At 39.9% G+C, this 23987-nt stretch overlaps 2 protein-coding genes and 1 pseudogene across 2 annotated transcripts; 1 reads left to right on the top strand and 2 right to left on the bottom strand.

The window, feature by feature from the left end:
* The first annotated feature begins 1807 nt into the window (after positions 1-1807).
* On the top strand, positions 1808-4482 carry LOC147424451 (stress-related protein-like). The gene is made up of 3 exons (XM_086499933.1): positions 1808-1933; positions 3532-3750; positions 3951-4482. Exons 1-3 carry the CDS (start codon positions 1913-1915, stop codon positions 4344-4346), a joined length of 636 nt encoding a protein of 211 aa, XP_086356059.1. The 5' UTR covers positions 1808-1912; the 3' UTR covers positions 4347-4482.
* Positions 4483-8025: 3543 nt separating this feature from the next.
* Positions 8026-8507, bottom strand: LOC147424450 (uncharacterized). The gene is made up of 2 exons (XM_086499961.1): positions 8268-8507; positions 8026-8175 (listed from the first exon to the last, which is right to left on the bottom strand). The coding sequence occupies exons 1-2, from the start codon at positions 8505-8507 to the stop codon at positions 8026-8028; spliced, it is 390 nt and encodes a 129-aa protein (XP_086356087.1).
* An 82-nt stretch (positions 8508-8589) lies between these two features.
* LOC147424449 (uncharacterized) lies at positions 8590-10428 on the bottom strand (annotated as a pseudogene).
* Between the last annotated feature and the right edge of the window lie 13559 nt (positions 10429-23987).

Genomic DNA, 23987 nt, shown 5'->3' with positions numbered 1-23987 from the left:
CCATTGAGATGGCAGGCACCACACTAGCCATAGAGATGATTGGCAAGCCAATATAGGTGTTAAATGAGAGACAAAAGTTCCACAATATTGAGTAAAAGCTTCCCCAAAGCTCCATGGATGGTGTGTCACGAGCACAAAATGACCATAAGATGGAAATTGGACGCGATTTTTGGTGAGCATTTTACGACGAGTGCATTTTGGGAATCCAATGAGTGAATTCTCAAAGATTCCCAAAATTCCCTTTGCTTGGGAGGGATTTTTCCATCCACTTTGCAACACATAGACAAACACACTAAAAAAAAAACTTTGCATTAAAACAAGTATCATTCATCTGATCCATTGCACGTGCAAACAAAATAAGGGATTTATAATAAGATACATTTATATAAAAATGTACTTATATAAATGATTTTTTAATTGAAAAAGTGAAAATTTTTATACATAAGGGATACATATAATACTTGAAAATATACATGTAAGGGATTATTTAAATACCTATTGTTCGCACAAGTTATATGAAATTTTTACATAGTGGACTTCTCGGGAGAAATTTGTGGTATATATTCTCTCTCTTCCTCTCTCTCTCACACATTTTTTCTCTAAAATCTTTTTGAGATTTGCTTGCAAAATTCCAGAAAGCACATGCTACAAAATGCTCGCCCAAAATATCCCCCCCCCCCCCTTTCTTTTTTCGTAAATGACATGCAATTTGATACTAGGTAGCAATTGCAAAGATTATAGCTTACCTTTGGCGAGTTACTAGTATGAAAGGAAAAGCAAACACATTTTCATGTGGTGAGGAAAGCTAATGAGTGGTTGGAACCTTCCATTAAGCACACAATTAAAGTCCATAGAGAAAGCATGAAAGGAAAAGCAAACACAGTTTCATGTGGTGAGGAAAGCTAATGAGTAGTTGGAACCTTCCATAAAGCACAAAATTAAAGTCCATAGAGACTTAACCACGGTCACATTCTTTATTGATACCTTAGGCAATGTGCACAAAATGGAACCCCATTTTGCTCCTCAAGGCGTTATAAAATTGATGCTAGATAGGTGTATTTCTCCCTAGATGCATGTGCAGAGCCAATGCATACCAAATTATCTCAAAGTAGGTTTTTTGGCTCTACCAAGTGAGCCACCATTGGATAAGAAGCATCATATAGAAGCTTCCCACCACGTTTATCGATTCAAAGTATAGGTACAAGTTGGGAAAAAATGTTAGACGTCAAGAACCTCAAAGCCACTCAAGATATTGTCGACTTTGGGAAGGAGAATGTCACTCTTTGAATTGTCCCTCCCTTGGGAGAGAATGCTCAATGTTGATATAGGCGATAGGGGGCTCTATCAATTGAGTTAGGTGCGGAACAAGCTACAAGAGGGGCAATCAACTCAGAGGAGAGTCCAAGAAGACCCCCTATTTACGATTAGTACATGGTAATTATGTTACCCCTTCTTATGCTTATAAGAAGTTTATACTCTTATTTTACATGTGAGTTTGTGTATGGTTCTTTCAAAATACTCTATGGCTAATTTTTTTTGAGTAGTGAAACTATCTTTTGTAAAGAACCCAAGCTCCCATACACTGCCCTTATACTGACTCACTTATGCATGCATGCTCCTTTCTCTCTATCTATGTAATAATGAAGCTCCTATGTATGTATGTAGCTCCATGTGACACATGCTTCATGGATTGCATATGCATAATTAGGAGGAAATTCCACCTTTCACCATTGTTCATGTCTCGATCAAAGATGTAAGCTAAGTCATGAAATTCTTGGCTTAATGTGTAAGAAATGAAAAGGGAAACGTTTTTGTCACGTTGTGAGGAGAAGACATTCTTCCACAAACGTGCTGGTGGTGAGGTAAACTAGTAGTTGAGGCCTTTGCTTGCTCTGCTACTTCGAACCGCGCCATGGCCTCCTCGTCAGCGAAGGTAGCTCTCTCTCTCTCTCTCTCTCTCTCTCTCTCTCTCTCTTTTTGGGGGGTGCGTACGTGAGCACACACACAGAGAGCTCTCTCTCTCTCTCTCTCTCTCTCTGAGAGAGAGAGAGAGAGCCCAGAGCTCACGCATGCGTACACTCCCCATAATATGTGTGTGTGTGTGTGTGTGTGTGTGTGTGTGTGAGTGTGAGAGAGAGAGAGAGAGAGAGAGAGAGAGAGATTGATTTTCCTGCATGTCCTCAATGCCCTTGCACATTGTGGGCTTGCCTTTGAGCTTACTTTTGTAGATATTGGCATATTGCACATGCATGCCTCCTTCTCAACCTCTTTCTACAAGATAACCTCATTTGTATAAAATCGGATGCATACAAGATTGGAAATTTGCCACCAAGAAGCTCAGACGAGTGGGGTGAAGGGGTTTGCCACAAATAGAAAGTCCGCATTCTTCTCCTGAAATGTTGAAACCCTGCAGTAGTTCTACTAGAACGACGAAAAAGCAAGGAGCTACACTATTTTTTTTTGCTTTGCTGGATCTGTTACCTCCTTGATTCTTGTGGGCACTTCGCAAATGAAAACGCATTAGAAACTGCACGTTCAATCTCCTACCCTTGAGCGCGACTTGATTCAATCACCGGCTTCGCCCACTGACACTCGGTGCGACTCAGCTCTTAGTCGTTTTGGTGCATGCGGATACATACACATGTGAGTTATGTCAGTGTCCGTGCTCGAAATAAACATTTTTCAATAAACGCTTGGAAATTAGGTGGGACTACACTTAATTTAGGTTTTCCTCAAGAATTATTTGGTGTGTGGTTTTTGTCATAGTCATTGTAGTGGACATGCAAATTTCACATTGCCAATAGTTTGCAAGTTGGTGCTTTGCCTTGGGGCACTGTGGTCGGCATGTTGGTCCTTCAATTAATAAACATGGCATTAAATAAAACATTGAAGTGTAGCAAAATATGGTCATGACAAATTGTAAAATAAGGTTAGTCTCAAGATTTGGAACCAGCTAAAGAAATGCCCATGGACCAGTGTTCGAGAAGAATCATTTTTCCAAACATACAAATTACTTCCCTTGAATTTGCCAAGAGGAACTTTTTAAAAATTAGGTTGTTTTTTCAAGTTTTTACACTATTTTCCTCTATTTTGGGATGGAATTTCTCCTTTTTCCCTTGCGTTCAGCCGGCATTTGCGAAATTGAAAACGGCATGATATTAAGCTGAGACAAATTTTTCCGAACACTGCCATGGACATCATCCATGAACGTGAATGCGACGCTGGTACCTAGTGTCAAAGCTGATGAAAAACACTAGGGTGGCCATGTTTATTGTAATGGGCCGGGGAGCTCAGACTCTCCATTTTGTAATCATTGGCCCTTTTATCTAATGCAATATCTACTTCTATTTTTTGCAAAAAGATTTTTTCAACAGCATGACATTTTGTTCAATTTTACGATGATGCTTGTGTGTTGTGGATAAAGTGCAGAATTCGAGCTCTCACCTTGCTAGACATGAACAAGTATTCCATATTTTGGATATTTATGTTATTTTCACATTTTAGTTTTTTTTCCCCATTTCTGAGTTGTAGGTAGAGTTGCCGGACTTGAAGTACTTAGGATTCATAGAGATACTAGCAGAAAAGGCTACCAAGCGCGTAGCGAATGTCTACACATTTGCAAAAGATAATACGGGGCCACTGAAAGCAAGCGTCGATGGCATTGAAACTACAATAAAGATAATCATTGAGCCTATTTGCAACAAGCTTGAGGGGAAACCCCATGAGTTATTACTATTTGTGGAGAAGAAGGTATGATTTCCGATTCCTTATGGTACACACAGTTTGTAAAGCTAAGGTGAAGGTGTGCATTTTGTGAATGGGTGTGTGTGTGTGTGTGTGTGTGTGTGTGTGTGTGTGTGTGAGAGAGAGAGAGAGAGAGAGAGAGAGAGAGAGCGAGCAAGTAAACATGACTTTATATCCGACAAACGGGAACTTGAAGAGTTTTGCAGGTAGATGGTGTGGTGGACAATGTTGATTGTGCCTTCTTCCATCATGTGAAAGAGAAATCTTTCCATGCCTATGACATAGTCCAACAGCTTCAAGAGATAGCCAAGCTTCTAGTGGGTGAATTACAACATGGGGACATTTTGGAAAGTGCAAAAACATACTATCATACTTATGAACCGGTGGCCCAAGAGTGGTCTTATGCGGCATGGAAGCAATTCTTGAAGCTGCCATTTGCTGCTCATGCCTTACGTTTTGCAACGCCTGCATCTATCTTTTGTGCTAAGAAAACCAACGATGTGCTCGACCAATTGAAAGAGATGCATATTCCCTTTGCGAGTGCCATTCCCAACATACCTGTGGACAAGCTTGAGGAGTTTGCAAAAGCACATGTGGCATGATAATGCCAACATTTGCAATACATTGTTTTGTATTTTGTATACAGCAAGTTTAGTGGAGACAAATATCAACCCAAACATTTCAGGGAATGTGAATAATGTTCATGACTGCATCTACCCTAGAGGGATTCTTTCGACATGTCGCATACATAACGCATATTTTAAGTTGCAATATGCATACCAAAAGCAAGCTTTTCTCATTGTATCCATGAAAGAGAGAAAGGGGGGCTCTATTACCCCCTTATTGCCTATGTGATCATTTTGGCTCTCAACTGATAGGATGCCAAGAACATTTTTCAACATTGATCATGTTGAAATTTATATAGCAATTGGTATATCCTCACCAAACCACCTTCAGAACCTGGTCTCACTTCATCTACCTGTAAGCTTAAAGTAGCACAGCTAGGCTATGAACACTAAGATACACAAAGTTCATTAGCTTGATGCGAGGCTTGATCATATAGATATAGCCACAATACAATGCCCTAGAGAAAACTTGATAACTTGATAGGAACTTAGATGAAATGCCCTATGCATGTGCAAGTGACGCTAGATCAAAGTAAATACGGAGATCTATTGCCTCAATTCCTTTGTTTGAAAAGTGCTATGCTCCTTAATATGCACAAGCTGCATCCAAATCTTACTCACATGAATTTTTTATTTTTTGAGATAGAGAGAGAGAGAGAGAGAGAGAGAGAGAGAGAGAGAGAGACATATGATGTTTTATGTAAGTGCATGCGACCTTCAATAGCATTAAGCGTCTCTAATCCTTCTTTAAGAGTGACACCATTGTCATCATGTATGTTCGTAACCAAGGTACATATGTTAGGATGTGTAGGTATAGCTTCGCATCTTCTATTGCTCCCAAACCCTTACGCTCTTAATGCTATTGAAGGTCGCATGCACTTACATAAAACATCATATGTCTCTCTCTCTCTCTCTCTCTCTCTCTCTCATTCTCATGCATAGGGGCTTCTCTCAGTTTTGGAGTTTAGCCTTCAAGTCACAAATTTTGACATGTGTAAAGGACTCCCCCTTTTGCCATATTATGTTAGTTTAGAAGGGGCTTCTCTCAATTTTGGAGTTTAGTCTGCAAGTCTCAGATTTTGACACGTGTAAAGGGTTCTCCCTTCCGCCATATTATGTTAGTTTAGAAGGGGCTTCTTTCAGTTTTGGAGTTTAGCTTTCAAGTCGCAGATTTTGACACGTGTAAAGGGCTCCCCCCTCTGTCATATTATGTTAGTTTAGATTCAACATCTTACCCACGGGAAGGCTTATTTTTAAAATCCCTAGCCATTATCCTTATCAAAATAAAACACATCCTTTTCCTACTCTATTTTTTACTACCCCCTTTAAATAGGGGCACTTTTGTATGTAGAACACGTGTAAACTAGTCTTGCTCATCTATAGAATACCAATAAGACATAGACATTTAGTATCTACCATTGAGGGGAACAAGAGCATGGCTAATTTGGCAAGGGCGGCTCTGCGTGAAAGGGATATACATTTAAAAAATGCTATAATGTCTATGGGAGGAGACAAAGTTAAGTGCAGCAATTATTCAAGATTATTGGGATGGTTACATTTGAGATTATATCCAAGCGAGGTTGTCTACTGATAAATGTTTTTCCAGTATACGTGCTACATGTAAATTCTTGCAAACGGAAAGTATTTCAAAAAGAATTTTTTCATCGAATGGTTAGTAGCACAAAGCGTCTGCTCGCATTTTTTGAAGGTGGATGTCCGGTGTGTTTTGCCTTTCTTCTTTTGTAGTTATTATCAATACGATGAATGAGGATAATGATACATGTAACCTCACCTCTGTGTTTTGTATTATGGCATCCACCATGCATGTTGCACCGTTTGCGTTGCAACGGTTGTCGAGTCAGTGTTTTCAGTGATCATGCAGCATAAGCCAATTGCGATCAAATCTAGCTCGTTGAACTTAGGTTCTAGGATCTACTACTAAAGGACATTTATGTTACCCCCGTTCTTCTTCATTTCAACTTTTGTGATGTCAATTTGATTGCATAACTTATTCAAGGCCAGGTTGTTATAGTACTGGACATCTGATCTGTGAGTATAGATTATCGGAGTAGAGTTGTTGATGCAATCATGCATATGTGCTTCATCTATAATACATGCACCCAAGGTACAAGTGATATCATCTACGGCTAGTTTTCTTTCACGAATAATGGTCAAGAACTGAAGCAATTCAGGGTCCATTGCATGTCTTATAGAGCATGACATCCTGTAGAAAGTTGCATGTAGATAGTGGACCGAGCTGGTGATATGGCATGTGTTACAAAGCTCCCGTGCGTGACTACAAACTAGGTAGTTGGGCAAGATCACCGAGCAAGAGAACACATTTGTTGTTGAAGGGAGTTGCCAATGTATTGCTTGTTACGTTGACATGTTGTCTTACAATAAATTAAAAAGTCGTTTGGGTTAACATGGATATCTCGTCCATAATTATAATACCTGCCTCTTTAATGTCCAAATACCACTCATCGGTCTCATGAATAGAGAGGGGTTACTGTAGATTCGTGGTTGGTATCTCGAACTGGTAATGGATTGTAGATGCAATGCTGCTAAGTCTTGTTGTTCCCGCTTCGATGGCAAAGAGCCCAACAATAATGCAGAAGTGAGGACAACAGGAGTGTCTAATTCATTTTTCTGTCGACCTCGTTTATTGCTATATGTGTGAGGTATGCTGCCATGCAGGAATGACATATTTCTAGATTGTGAGCAAAGATGTCACATTGCATGCTCCAATCTTTATACAATGCAATAATTTTAAACCATGACCTAGCATATGGACGGTAAGCTAGTTTCAAGTTGGCTACAGTTTTCTCCCTAGCTTATTGACGCTTGGATTGTAATCTTCTAGGCCTTGAGAACTTCATACTGACACCTAGGATGAGAGAAACGAGGACATATATAGTACGTCATCAATTTTTGCGGCACCTAGTATGGTATCAATTATTCAGAGCTAAAGTAAAGATGTGCAAAGTGAATTCACTACTGTGATACACCACATGCATTCACTAATGTAATTATACATCATCTCCAATCCACTCACGATTCGAAACCATTTCTAATTTCAACTCTAAGTTGTAGGAATTGACCTCATCACGTAGGAGAATAAGGCTCAAGCTTAACCACTAGGCTACATGCCTACAGTGCCCTTTGGGGTGCCCTTAACCATAATAATAAAAAGAATACTACCCCCCACCCCCCCCCCCCCCCCCCCCCCCCCCCCACCCCCCCCCCCAAATCCCCCTTTTCGGTTCTTTCCCTCCCACTAATTAATGGGTTCACTTAAAAAGAACGTTTTGGCCACCTATTAGAACATTTTATGAGAGCACTTGCTAGGTCTATTCTTCTTGAATTCATTAATTGATCTCCAAGATTCTCTTTCAATGACATTGTAAAAGAAAAAGAAAGACTTTGTGGGCTATTCACATGGACGAAGCAAGATCTCCGATAGTCGTGTAGGATTGGTGTTCACATGCTTGTTTTTTTGTCGAGACACACAATGCTCAGAGTTGACTTTAGAAATACAAGCTGGAGACAAAAATAAAAGTATCAATTTTAAAAGGATGCTTCACGTGGAGACATGTTGTAGATAGAATAATTGTCGTATTGATTATTGAATCGTGATGTACATGGCTTTGTTAGCTTAGACAAGAAAATATTCATGACAGGTGTTGGTGCTAGGTGTCATAGATGATCTACATATCAGATAAATAAACAGCTTATGATTGTCTGAATACAAAAACGCTGGTGAACTAGGTATTATATCACAGCCCTTGTCAAGAGATTTGACTATCTGCAAATGATGGCATTCAGCTTGTTCAACTGAGTCTTGAGGTGTCTAACTTCCCTTTGCAAGACAAAGATTTGCTCTTTTATTTTGACGACTTGGACATCAGCAACATTTGTAGCATAATTGTCGATGGCGTCTTTTAAAGTAATTACAACAACAATAACATCTGAGCGGAGAGAATGATGGTTGCTGCTGTGATCTCCCACAAGCTCCGTCAAAATGGTGATCAAAATGTCATGCATTCTATCGATCCGCTGATCTTCAATAGCAACAAAAGAGTCCTCTGTTTGTGTCTCCTGGAATTCCACCAACTCGTTCTCATCATGCGCGTCCATCCTTGCACTACACAAACAAAATTGGACAGTCAGGAGAATCATTTTTGAATAGAATAAAAAATAACAACAATGCACTCAACTGTTAAGCAACTGTACTGACATTAGTACGGTGGACTAGGGGGATAAAGTCATTGCCTATTTGCGCAGCACTCAGTTCAGTGTCAACATCGTGATTCTCAACACTTGTTGGTGACGGGATGCAAAACAGATTTGTTGGCATAAACAATGCAAAAATTGAATTGCTTTGCGCAAATGGTAAAGTCCATACCTATGTCTTCTTGCCAACGGGACAAGAACCAGTCTGCTCATGAGTGAGTTGTTCCACACATGTCATTAGTAACAAAATTGCTAACAACATCTTGGTATGTTGTACACGACAGGTAGATCATGCACTTTCAAAGAGATTATTTCCCCATTTCCATTCCACGTCCTTAATGTGGAGTTATCCACGAAGATGATGGATAATACTTTCCTGTCTTCACCATCCTATGTAGTGTCGACAAGAAGTCATTTCCTGGTGGATGCCGCAGCTTGAATTTCCAAAACATTAGCGCTCTATCAAAAATATTTACTAGTGTCAAGCATACCCTATTTTTTAGCTCATCGGCTCCATAGAGACTATACAGTTCTATGCCTTTGTTGACATCGGCAGAACTACGTTGTGTATAACTTTCCTAAAGTGTGGCTCATCTTGTTCCTTCAAGCAATACCCGAGCATGCCCTCAAATGTATGCATTTTATGTTGTTTTAAACCTCAACACAATACCATCCCGCCTACAGGAGTCACTCGCTCCCAACCCAAGTATCCTTCGATCTTCTTGTTGACAGCTATCAACGATGTTTTCCATAGTCATACAACCATTTGGAAATGAAGGTGCAAGGCAATCCCCCCTCTCTCCAATGCACAGAGTCCAGCTAGACTCTCATTCTCAAGAAATGATTTGATGCATCCCAAGAGCATTGCATCTATATCATCACCCCCAACAAAGATAGTTACACTAACTTCCATGACCCTAGTACTCGGCTGAAAATGATTCACATTATTCCCCTTGCATTAGCTCGGTCCAAATCCTCTAATGTTCTTGATCTTCTCCTCTTTGGCATAGCACCTTTATTAGGATCATCCCTAGCTCTGGCTTCACTCTTCAATCGTGCCATGTTCGCTACCTATAAGGAATACACAAACCTGTAGAGCTGAATTGTATACAAGCAGCAATAGACATCTGGTCACACAATAGACAACACACTGCTGTAATTGACATCACCAAATAGACAAAATCCGTTTTAAAATTTTTGCATAAGAGTGCAGCAAACGACACAGTGAACCCCCCTCACATTAGCTCGGTCCGAATCCTCTACTGTTCTTGATCTTTTCCTCTTTGGCATAGCACCTTTATCAAGATCAGCCCTAGCTTTGGATTCACTCTTCAATCATGCCATGTTCGCTACCTATAAGGAATACACAAACCTGCAGCTGAATTGTATACAAGCAGCAATAGACATCTGGTCACACAATAGACAGCACACTGCTATAATCGACATCACCAAATAGACAAAAGACGTTTTAAAATTCGCATAAAAGTGCAACAAACGACACAGTGAAAAATTTCTCAAACTCTGTAAGACACAGACACAGTCGACCAACATGACTTACCTGTATCTGTCTCACGCAGTCACGGAGAGCTCTTTCTCTACGTCGGCCTGTCTCTAGCTCATGCAGTTAGAGAGAGCTGGTGCAGCTGCTTCTGCGCGTTTGTTAGCAGCTTTCACAACAGGATTTGCGCATAAAAAAGAAACAAGCAACCTCCCCTTGGGCATGCGCAAAACCTACCACCTGCTCGGAACGTGTCCACATCGCTGCTTGACAACCGCCACACAAACCCTGTACCCCCACAACTTTACTTCGCAAATCGCACAGCATCTCGACAGATTCTGGTAAATCAACCCATTACGGAAATTGGCAGGGCCTATTAGAACATTGTAGGTACAATGTGGAGAATGTTTCTATAAGATGGAAATTACATTTTTGTCGACTCGACATTAATCTCAAACTGTTGAAGTGAAATGACACCCATTAATCTCAAGTTGTTGAAGTGAAATGTCTTCTCATAAAATGGAAACAATCATGAAGAGATTGAAGGATTTGAGTACGAAAGTATGAATTGGGTAAAGCTTAATAATTTTCTTGCATGATGGAAAGCTTGTCGTAGATGATTGCATGAAAGATCAATAGGTAGTCTTCAATAAGCCTAGCCCAAGGGCCCGAGAATTGCAGCCAAGCAAGAAAGTAGTCATATTTTGGTAATGGTGGACTCAAGTGTCACCTCATAAAAAAAACTATGGAGTATGAGAACATCGCCATAACATATGTGGTAATTTCTTAGCACATTGGCAACAATAGAAGCATACAAAAGAGGTAATGCGCCAAGGTAATAGGACCCTAACAAGAAGTGTTATTGTGAGACTATGCCAAAAGAAAACCCTTTGGTTGAGAGGCAGTAAGAACTTCCAAGTCTTTTACAAAATAATTTTCGAGCACTGAAGAGGTTTGCACAACTCCATAATTGATTACCATGCCCCGAAATCCAAACTGGGGGAATAAGCAAACAATATGCATTGGAAGTAGTAAGCCTAAGAAAACCTAATGAGAAGTATCTCGAGCGACTAGAAACGCCTTTTGGAGGGGGGACCACCGGCTCCAAGTAGATCCAGTCCTCAATTATTGTCATGTTCTCTAATACTCTCTCTCTTGCAAAAGTAATGTTCATGCCAAGTTAATTAAGTACTATGTTTATGTTACTACCATCAACAATGAAGTTCACCCTTTATGTTCTCAAAGTAATCTCACAAAAATGCTCACTCTCATTCTCTTAATTCTGCTATTCTCAAAGTTCATAGACCATTTCCATTACATTGGTATCAGAGCATTTGGTTTCTCTTTTCTTGCTTAAGAAGAGAGGTCCTTAAGTAGCCTATAAATGGTTGATCTTGTTAATTATATTAGGGTAAGTGGGACTGGGATCTATTATCGGTTTTGTTGAGCCCACTATGTGGGATATGGTGCACACCTCGGAATCTTTGGTCTTAATAATGGACTCTTTTTAGACTTGCCTATGGCTTTATCATTATTAACACTAGGTTGGTAACCTAACAGGACATAAAAGTGTCCTTTGAGGGTTTTGAAAAAACCTCCAAAATCATAGTAGATCCACTCATTTTGTAAAATCCTTTCATGAGGTTATAGTTCAAGGCCTACTACACATGTAAAAAACAAGAAACTTGTAAAATTTCTCATCTTTTGGTCACATCAATCCTCCAAAGTTGATGGACAAGTACATTTTCATCAAAACAGTCATTTCTTACGTTTTGTTGCATAAAAATAAGATTAGGGATTTTTGTAGGACTTGAGATAAATTCCCTAGTTAACTTCACTAGGTTGGTGATGGAACATATGATTGCTTCTCACTCACTATTTTTTGTTTTGCCAAAAGAAATAGGTACAAAAAGTTGATTTTTTACCATTCTACAAACCTATCATCAAAGTTTCTATAGCCACTCTCAATACAAATAATATATGCATGTTTTCTTAGTTCCCTATTGTTCTTTAGGTTCATAAGGAGCCATGGAGCATGTCAAAAGAATATTACATCTCTTACCAAGGGGAATCTTGGGGACAAAGATGAAGTGCTAAATACAACAAACATGAAAAAACTGGGTTGAACATGATGAGTTGTAGAATCCCATAGAAACTATTCAATATCTAGCTAAATTTGATCCTTATGACTATATATAGTTACTACTTACAAAATGCATGTAGTTGTCACAAGAAACTAACAATATTGAAAAAGCTATACTTGATATACTAGAATGTTTCGTTTTCTTCTATAATTGAAAAAATCAACCATCGTTGTTTACTATGCAAAATAGGGTATAAGGTGCCCCAAAACTCAAGGAATATTAGCTTTATGTTACAATATGTGACATAGAAAATCAAAACTACATTTGGATATCATGAAAGCCACCAAAAAAATCATAGAAGAGCTAAAATTGGCTAAAAAACAGGATTTGACAATTTTTGTAATTTGGTCATAACTTACAACTTTAACATTTATTCCTCCCTAGAAGCATTAGGAGTTGTTGAGGACTACTAAAGATGGTTCTCTAGCATTATAGACCTGACAAACATGAATTCTAGAGTAGTATAGTTGCAAAAAGTTGAAAAAAGCCAAAAACAGGACCCGTTTTTTCACACAGTTTAGGTTGTGAAATGTTGTGCAAGGACAAGGTTAAAGATGGAATTGATATTCCAAAAAAATGTCGAGTTTTTTTCAGCTCATGAGACAACTTTCTAGATAGATAGCACCTCAAAATCCATTTTGAAACTCTTGACATAATTAAGAAAAATGGTCACTTAACAGGACATAAAAGTGTCCCAGGACATAAAAGTGTCCCATTACCAACCTAGTGTTCAGCCATAAGAAGTCTGAAAGGAGCTATCCCTTGGAAATTCTGCAATAAAAGACCCACTCCACTACTCTTTATAATTAACCAATTCTCAGTGGGTGAAGAGACTTAAGTGATGATTTTCAAAGGCTAAGAGGAGTAGCAACTAAGGTTTTGAATTGTCAAAGAATACTCTAAATAAACACATAGGTATAATTAGCATGGTTGACAATAACCAAGAGAGTAGAATGAACATTGATAACTTTGATTTTTCACATGAAGGTGCTAATGATGATGCCCCCTTGTTTGTCAATTATCTTGTTACTAGGTTGCAACAAGCTATGGGCAACTCTGCTTTGCAAGCCAAAGTTACTCAACAACTTCGTGCTTATGGGATTTCCCTTCCTCTCCAAGAGGAGAGAGAGCTTAAGAGGCCTCTTTATGAGACCCCCAAAAGAAGACTCTCTCTTATACGAGAGGAGGAAATCCAAAGAACAATAAAGGAATGAATCCCTAAGTTCCTCTGAAGATGTGGCTCCACGAAGACGGCAGTCTAGACGATCCCCAACTCCTCCTAAGAGAAAACGGTCAACACATAGTCCTTCTCCTCGTCACTCCAAATGGGAAGAGAGAAAACAAAGGAAGAAAAGGTCAAGAAAGAGGTCACCTTCTACTCCTTCTTCTTCACCTTCCTTCTCTTCTGACGAAAGCTATAGCTATTCTATAGAGAATACAAGAGGGCAGGACATCACAAATCATACCCTACATAGCAAAGGTCACAAAATCTCAAGAATTTCAAAGAGGGAGGAAATATTATCTCTTTTCTCACCTATGATGGCACCTTTGGTGCCACCAACAAAGTATTGGCCTTCATCTAACAATTTGATGCGGTCTTTGGAGACGAGGGCTTCACGGAGTCCTGCAAGCTACACCATGTAGCTATGCACTTCGAGAAATCGGCTTGTCAATGGTGGGCTAGCCTTTGTGGCAATGGCGAAGCCCCAAAGACATGGAAAACTCAAGTTTCCATCCTGAAGCAATTCCTTTGCAAGCGATGCAAAGGACAAAGTACTTACCGAATGGTGCAATTTGAAGCTTTTCTCCCATGAGTCTATTCACAAATATATGGACAAGTTTCGGGATTTACATCTCAAGGCTACTGTCTTCCAAAAGATAGACTTTGCCGAGAAAGGACATGGGGAGCAAGGACATGGCTATCGTTCTTGCCCCAAAAGAAATGCTCGCAGTGAGACTCCTAGAGCTTCCACCATCAAAGCTCCAAAAGAGGATGCTCATTGCAAAGGATCACCTCTCTCCTATGCTTGGGGAAAGGTAAGGGAACTTGATGCCTTCATCTTGTTTGACCCTGACTCTACTCACAACTTCATATCAATGAATCTAGCCACCAAGTTGGGCATTCAAGCCTTTGAGATGGAAGATACTGTAACTGCTGACACATCTTTCAAGGGACATCAAGCCTTCGTTACTCCCTTGATTGGGAAGCTGAGGATTCATGTCCAAAGCTATGTCGACAAAGAAGACTTTTTCATCTCTCCTCTCCAACATGAGGATGCTATCATAGGGGCACCATGTTTCAACCGCATGGCGGCCAACATGAAGTTCCCTGAAAGAAGAATCTACTTCGCCTACATGGGAAAAGCATGTATATAGATGCTAATGAGTGCGGTTGTACTATACCACTTGTAAATTCACCGGCTTTTGATAAGTCAATGAAAAGCTCGGTTTTTGCATACATGACTTTTGTCAAAGAATCCACTAATGACACTAATGATTTATCAAATGACAATGGTAGGAATCAAGAAGAGTTAAACTTGTCTACTTTTCTAAATGGATTACAAGATTTTTTTATCGATGATATCCCTATGCACTTATCTCCAAAACGAGGGGATGATGACCATCGAATTGAGCTCTTGCCAGGAAGCTCACCGCCTAACAAGCCTCCTTATCGAGTTTCCCAAGCTCAACAAGAGGAGATCACGAGGCAAGTACAAAAATTGGTAGAAAAAGGGATGGTGAGGCCTAGCTCCTCTCCCTTTTGTTCTCCAGTCCTTTTAGTGAAAAAGAAAGATGGTACATACCGTATGTGTGTGGACTATCGAGCACTAAACCATATCACTATCAAAAATAGATTTCCCGTACCTCGGGTAGAAGGTCTCTTTGATAAGCTACAAGGCTCTACCTACTTCAGTAGGATTGACCTTAAAAGAAGTTATCATCAAATAAGGGTAGTGGATAAAGATATCCTAAAGACCACATTTTGTACAATGTTTGGTCTTTATGAATATCTAGTCATGCCTTTTGGCTTGACCAATGCACCAGCCACATTCAATCGTTTGATGAATAAAATATTTAGACCCTATCGCAAGTTCATTGGAGTGTTATTTGATGATACCATCATCTACTCCAAGTCCTTGGAGGAACACAAGCAACATCTCCAAGTGCTTTTTCAAGCATTGAGGGAGAATAGACTTTTTCTCAACCAAAAGAAAAGTGATTTTTTCCTACAAGAGATTTAATATTTAGGTCACATTATCTCTCAAGATGGTATCTGTATGGATCCATGAAAGTTGGAGGTAATAAAAGAATGTCCTAATCCAACGAATATACATGAGCTAAGAAGCTTTATTGGTATGTGTGCATACTATAGACGCTTCATAGCAAAATTTTCTCAAATAGCAGGACCATTGCATGACTTAACAAAGAAGAAACCCACGGACTGCTAAAGAACAAAGTGCTTTTGACAAGCTCAAAGAGAAGCTGCAAAGTACCCCTATGCTCAAGGACAACGTCAGTCACTGCACGACTAAGTGCTCCCACTGCAAATGCACCTACTGCAAATGCAATCTCGGGTCTCGAGATGAGTATCTTGTACATGAGACTCCCGAATGCTGATGCAATCCTAGCAATATCTGCCAATCTAAACCATCTCAATCAAAACTCCACTAATTGGAAATCACCCTGACACCCGAACTCCAATCCCTGGAAACCATCCTCGTGTCCATCGCATGTCACATACGCACCAAGAGCATCTGTCTGTCCTAAACCCTGTGTGGTAAGAGAAATGCCTAGCTCTAACTCATATACATTAGCCTCTGGCCTAAGCCTCTGGCCTAAGCATATCCATGAATGACTGAATCACGGCTGAATCTTCAGCACTCAAGTCATCCATATCCGTGATCGTATCCACAAATGACATGCCCTGCTGCACAACTGTATGCACAAGTAGCTCAACATGCTCACAAACTAGAGCATCATGCAACCTATCCGCAAAGGAGGCATGCCTCATCTCTCTGCATGGCTGCGTACTCACGAAAATTGTGCCATCTCACACATGACGTACTCGCATCGCATGAATCCTGCCAACACTAGCACCTCCAGCTATGACTAGCTGTCCACGATGCAATCGGAAACTGTGCTCATCCAGCACTACCTGGCATCCACTGTCTCGTAAGTGACTCACAGAGATCAAGCTCTGTGTCAAACCTTGTACATGGAGTACATCTCGCAACACGTATGATGCACCACTCGGCAACGATAGTCTGACATCTCCTACACCAACTATGTCATGCACTGAACCATCAGCTAGACACACATGTCCAAGCATACCACTAGCATATGTGCTAAACCACTCACGACTCGGTGTGACGTGAAACCTGGCACGCACTGACATCAAGTATCCAATGCGAAGGTAATGTGTCGTCAAAAACCGACATAAGAAAGTCAAGAGTAAACATGGAAGCAAAGTTGACATCTCCGTCATGTGTAGCCACATACGCTACATCTGCTCCCACATCATCCAAAGTGATAGCATCCCTCCTGTGCTATCTCCTACGCTGTCTCATCCGTCGAAAACAGCGCCTACGTACATGCCCTGTATGACCACAATGCCAACACACAACATCTCTATGTCTGCAAGATTGTCCTTTGACTGTAGGCATCTCTCTAGACTCATTTTTGCCAAAAGCATTGCACAATCTTTGCCATAACTCTCTAGTTGTACATGCATCCAACCCAATGCGATAGACAGACTCACCAAGGTGTAACATGATCGTCGAACGTGCAAGCTCATCCAAGTCCTCCCACTCATCGTCAGTCATAGACTCTGGCCTATCATCCATGCCCTGTAGTGGCAACACTTGGCCCAACTGAGTCAATGCATCATGCATACCTGCTTTCCAATGCTCAAAGTTTGAACCATCAAACTTTGTATGGAAAAGCACAAACCCTGACAATGATGTACGTGCCAAATCCATGGCGATAACCTGTGACAAGACCAAGCACAAGTCGATCAACTGACAATAGCCAAAGCCTGGCTAACTCATACACCAAGTATTGTCAAATACAACATAAGTTGGCATAAGCTCTCTAAGAGAAGTGTCAACAAATATGGAAATCAATGTAACGAAACAAAGTGAGCAAAACCGCTCAAATGATGCCAAAACACCCGCTCTAATTCAAGAGAACTATGTGGTAATCGATGAAACTATCATCAACAATCTCCCTCCTGAAGAGATTACCACATGTATGTCAAATGACATAATCTGGTGAGCAAACACTCTCACAATGCAGTGCCAAAACACTATGGCAAAGCAATCACTAAGTGCCAAATGCAATCAAAACACGATTGCAAACCATGCGCATAAACAAATAAACTCGCAAGAAAAATCAGACAGAGTTTCGGCAGTATTTGGCTATCTAACCATAATAACCATACATGCCATAAACATGCTCAAAACCATGAGCAAATCATGCGCAAAATCTGCACTCAAGTATACATGAGCTACCCCAAAGTCTCAACGCCTTAGAGTTGGAAAACAATCCTGTAATCCGAAACACAAAGTGCATCAACCGCACTCTACAAGCGAAGCATATACTAGCATAAACTTGGATGAAAACCAACCAAAATGTGACACAAATTGATGCTCAAAATACCTGAAAATCAGCCCACATATGCCATTGCAAGGCGAAGAATACCATCCACCGAAAAGCGCACATCATGTGCATCCACATGGCAATATAAACAAGCATCAAGCATGTACCAAATGTGTATCAAACAGCATCCAAATTAGCTGAAAATTCAGCTCCCAATCATGTTATAAATGCTTGCAAAACTCTCTGCAAATCTATGCACCACACTTTCCGAAATCTGCTCGATCGCATAAGTCAATGCACATAACCTGTGATGAAACCACTCTCGAACCTGAGAGTCCACAAGAATGCATACATCCACGAACTGTTCTCAATGTGTGCGCATAAATGTGTTGAAAATATCAACCCACACTCTCTTCACTGAGAGAAAAACATCAATGCGCAAAACAAGAGAATGAAAAAAGCTCAATCCGAGCTCTCTGAATGTAGCAAATCACCACAATATGCATACATAATCTTCAACTTTTTGAATACCCTGCAGCCTGTCAGCCCATATCTTCCAAACCACTCAGAATTTGCAAAAACTTCCTTGTGTAAAGTTGTAGACCACACCAAAACGGTTGGGCTGCGTGGGAATGGACCTGAAATGTGTTGTTTATACAGGTCAAAACAGATCTATGAAAATCTACACCTGTGTACCCTAGATGTGCAGACAGTCTGGGTGACTTATCTCAAAATTGGTGAAGATTTTCAGAAAACTTTCTTCTGCAAAGTTAAAGAGGACGAAAAATCGGACAATTATGGCGAGAATCGTCTTGAATGAAAACGTTTTGGTAGGCCAAAACAGATCTTCAAAAATGTGCTGCAGTTTTTGCTGCTTCTCTGTCTGCTTCCCCGTTGAGCTCCAATGATGCTCCCAATCCCTGAGCTCTGATACCAGTTGAAGTGCGCGAGCGAGAACGTGTATGAGTGTGTGTGCAGCGATGGAGAAGAGAGGAGAAGAAGAGACCTTGTGTTTGCAGGGGCTAAAACTCACTCTGAATATGTGAGCCCTTTATTCTATTATGTACATAATGAATAAGTATAGTGGGCGGGCACCTGGCCTAACCGGCCACATGGGGCTTTACCCCAACAAGCACTATCTCTTGGGGGCTCCATTCATCCTACAAATGGATCACAAAGCCTCAAGAACTTCATGATGCAAACCAAGCTCTCCGACAAACAAATAAGGTGGACAATTTTTCTTTTGCAATTTAAATTTCATATTGCTCACATTGCTGGCAAGCATAATCAATTGGTTGATGCACTTTCACGATGGCCAAGGGTAAATGTGGTGTCTATAGCAACTCACAATGATCTATCTTTTATGATAGATGAGTGTGCTACTGCCCGAGACTCACCCTTACAATAAGAAAGTCAAGTATGAATCCCACGCTTCTCATTATGCGAGGGCAAAGAAGGACTTCATAATCTACTCTTCAAGAAGTAATAATGTATTTCTGTTGGCCTACCATGAAAAGTAAACATACCATGAAGAGTATGTTTCAAAATGCATGGTATGCCAAAAGTAAAAATTTGACCGAGGGAAGCAACTTGGATTGTTTCAGTCGACAAGCTTAGCAAGAAAACACACTCTATGCCCGTCAAAAAGACTATTAAGGCACATCAAACAGCAACCCTCTTTAGATCTCAAATTTTCAAGTATCATGGCTTGCCAACATCCATAGTGTCGGACAAAGATCCTAAAATGACCAGTAATTTGTGGAAGGGTCTCTTTGAGAATCTAGGAATTATCCTGTTATCTTGTTAAGTTTAAGAATTATCCTTTTAAAGATGCTAGATGGATGCAAGGAACCTAGCTTAAAGATAATATGAACCTTGTTAATGCTTAAATGAGCAATGTTTTTGTCTTATAAGATTCATTCTCTTTCTTTTATTGTGCACAAAATTTAAGAAGTATGCATGCGTAGGATCATGTTTGTGGTGACGACGTCTCCCAAACACCAAGTAGACCTTGTCACTCTACTTTGGAAGTATGTATATACTAAAGAGCAAACATGTTTGTGGCACCTAAGTCTCCCAAGCACCAAATGGATTAGTCATCCATTCTATAATGATGTCGTAGGGTAAAAAGAGATCCTCTACCCGCTAAGAAACATGGATTAATGACTAGGCTTTATCTTCTCTATCTCATAGTCAAGGACGACTATCATTTCAAGAGAGAGGTAATGTCATAAAATATAATATCTAACTTAACCAAATGATTTTCTCATATTAAACTGATCATTTAACATGGGAAGATAAAAGGGGAACAAGAGTTAAAATAAACTGTGTCAACTCTCAATTTTGTCAATTCTCAATTTCATAGATATCGATGTTGATTTTTTATTTTTGATTCTCGAATGTGGATTTTGTTGATTGTCGCTTTGTCGATTGTTAACTGTATAACCAATGCTTATTCTCCCTCCCTTTCGCTCTAGTGCCGGTGTGAGAGCCCTCTCTCTCTCTCTCTCTCTCTCTCTCACACACACACACACACACACACACACACACACACACACACACACACACACATAATGCGTGCAAGACATCCATAACAACTTGTTGGACTCCTATCGTTAAATTGTTGAGCTCAATGTACTTCATCAATGCAATGTAAATGTGAAAAGCCTTTGTGCAATGTGCCAACACCTCGGGGAATGGCACGTCGACTCTAGCTCTTATATTCACACACATCGAGAGAATGGGTCTCTCTCTCTCTCTCTCTCTCTCTCTCTCTCTCTCTCACTCACTCACACACACACACACACACACACATTGAAAAGCCTTTGTGCAATGTGCCAACACCTCGGGGAATGGCACGTCGACTCTAGCTCTTATATTCACACACATCGAGAGAATGGGTCTCTCTCTCTCTCTCTCTCTCTCTCTCTCTCTCTCACACACACACACACACACACACACACACACACATACATCTAGCTTTTGAACTTCGAGCATCAAGATCAAAGATCATTTAGGACATAGAAGGTCCGATTAAACCTCTGAAAGAAGGTACATTGAGCAACACATGGAGAAAAATCCTTTATGGCCTTCAAAATATAAAGGAAAGACACTCTTCAAATGATTTTCAAAAATAAAAGTAGTTAGTGGTAGCCTTGAAATTGAGGGTTGGAGTGAAATGGCCTCCCAAAAACTATAGGCTTAAGTATTATAAATTTAGATATAGTACTAAGGTCTTTTTGACTTTCCATTGCCAAGACTCACTAGAAAGTCTTTTCATTTTCTACCATTGTAGTACAAACCTTGCACTTTTACATTTTCAAATAAATGTTTTTTAAAAATCCTTTTTTAAATGAAGCAGAAGGTGACACATGGAGGATCTCTCCTTCCTTGAAAATTTTAAGTTGCTCCATATAATGGAGGTTAAATTTTTTGAGGAAGCAGACGCCCTCCACGTGCCACTCTTAAGTTCACTTCAAAAAGAACTTTACAAAATGGTTCATCTCTAACCTTTGAACTTGTGAACCTTTTCAACTTCAACCTTTCAACCTCACAAGTTTTTAAAAAAAGAGTTTGACTTTTATTTCTCTTTTAATGATGACATTAATTTTCCTTGTAAAAGACAATCAAGGTGGCTCAACTTTGCCTTTTGAAGGGCAATAGCCATAAAAATTTAAAATTTAAGGATTTGTTCATATGTATGCTAGCGGTTTATTTCAAGGCAAACTTGGAATCTAGCTAAGATTTTGTAATTTTACATCGTTAAAAATTATACTTAATCCCAATTTGTATCAAACATCAATTTCGAATACTCAAAATGGAAGGGTACGTGCGTGTGTGTGTGTGTGTGTGTGTGAGAGAGAGAGAGGGAAGGGAAAGGGGGGGGGGGGGCTTTCTCGAAGAGGGCATCAAATCTATTTTCATGATCAAAATGATTTTGAACTAAGTAAAGGACACACTAAAGCCTCTTTCGGTTTTTAGGTCAAAATTTGAAGAGTTGATGATATTTATACTAAACTTTGTAGAATTTTGTTGGGTAAGCTTGACATCTATCTGGGATTTTAAATTTTAAGTTGGTTAAAAACACAATAAACCTTGGTTTTTTGCGAACACTGATTTTGAATAGCCCCAAAATGGAAGGGGATGACAGACGTAGAAAAGTTGGATGGTTAGTACATCCAAGATTACTCTCCCCACCTCAAGGACATGCTTTACGAAGAGAGGAGGGAAGCACCTCTTGAAAATCTATAACATCCTCATGTGCGACACTAGCGTGCGTGCGCACGAGAGAGAGAGAGAGAGAGAGAGAGAGAGAGAGAGAGAGAGAGATGAGCGCTAGAAGCATACCACTGCTCGATGAAGGGTGGCTCTATTTTTCCTCTTGAAGGCGATTTGAAGAGTGGCTCTAATTTTCTCTTTGAGTGCCATAAAGAAACTCCCCTTTTCTTTCTACACAAATCCACATGGATCCCTCAAATTTGAAGGGTGACTCTATTTTGATAATTTATCATTTTAAATATTTATAAAAATACGTAGAAGGGTTAATACGTTAAAACCACCACCAGTACATAAGCCTCATGCCAAGAAATTGCCATTGCCATGAGGAGAAAAACAACCGATTGTACGAGTTCACAAGGTCTACAAGGAAGCGTAACCCATAACCATGTATATGTATCGGTGCCACCACAGGGCCATCTCATCACATTGAGAATTATTGTGCCCATATGAACGTGGACCATGAACCATACCAAGCAAAGGAGAAGAAGACCTGAGAATAGCACATGCTAAGCTCTCCATGATTCCACACATCAAACAATACTCAGCAAAAACCTTGTTCTAGGCACCTACACACATAGCTATTCTTCTAAACCCAAGGACGTGCACACTTTATGCTACAACTTCACCCAAAGAGCCAAAGCCAATGGTCTCTAGGTTGGGATGACACCACCTGTGTCTCGCGTGGAACAACATAAGCATGTAGGACATGAGGTCTCAAATTGGACTTGCTAAAAATATTTTTTCTTATCGAACTCATTTACTAGGCTTGCTAGAAAAAATCATAGTCAAAGTAAAGAAGGGCACAATTAAAACTCTTTTGGTTTTTAGGCCAAAACTTGAGAATTTACCGATAAAACTTATAAAATGTTTCTAGATTATTTTCAATGCAAGCTTGGAATTTAGCCAAGGTTTTCCAATTTTAGATGGTTAAAAATATAGTAAACCCTGGTTTTTTGCAAACATTGGAAATATATTAACGCCTAAAAAAGCTCTTTCGGTTTTTAGGTCAAAATTTGAAGAATTGACAATATTTACACTAAAACTTGCAAATTTTGCCGGTTCTCTTCAAGGCAAGCTTGGAATATAGCCCAAACTTAGTAAATTTATCCAGTTACAAAAACAATAACCCTCGAATAGCCCCAAAATGGAATGGCATGATGGATAGAAGAGGTGGAAGCTCAGTACATCCATTATCACTCTCTCACCACACCAAGGACAATATGTGATGAAAGGAGGTGTACACCTGTCAAAAATTTGTTACATCCCCACGTGAGGCACCAACATGAGAGAGAGAGAGAGAGAGAGAGAGAGAGAGAGAGAGAGAGTTTTCCCAACAGCCTGGTAGCCAACCAAAAGCAGTGACATATTGTTTCAAGAAAAAGGGAGTCAATTCTATGATAAGAAACGTTTCACATTAGGAAGAGGATGGGGTGTAGGAAGGCCTCTTTATTCCATGAGCTTATGGAGGTGATTAAAATTTTGAAGAATAGGTGTACGTCATGTGTGCAAGAATGGTGGGTGTGTAAAAGATGTGTAAGCGTAGTCAAAGGAAGCACTTTTCCTCCCAAAAAGGGGGTGGACAATTCTATGATTTTTGGGCTTCCATAACTCCCACACATGCTCTCTTATTTGAGTGGACATCATAGATGTGCAATCTACGTGTCAAGCTCTTTCCATAGATATGCTACATGATATGGTTTTACCCGCTTGATTTTAAATTCCGTTTTGGGAAGAAAATTTGAATTCAAATAAACTATCCGTTTTGTTTGTTTGAATTCAAAAGCTGTCCTTTGATTACTTTCTTAATACTAAAGGTTTGACTTCCTTAAATTGCCAAATAAAGAGGGCCTCCTTGACCCCATTCTC

This window comes from Adiantum capillus-veneris, chromosome 25 (genome assembly GCF_014529385.1).
Source record: "Adiantum capillus-veneris isolate H3 chromosome 25, ASM1452938v2, whole genome shotgun sequence".
In the NCBI taxonomy this organism is placed as follows: domain Eukaryota; kingdom Viridiplantae; phylum Streptophyta; class Polypodiopsida; order Polypodiales; family Pteridaceae; genus Adiantum; species Adiantum capillus-veneris.
Note: the sequence above shows the minus strand (reverse complement) of the source record. Positions and strands in the feature narration are given on the sequence as shown.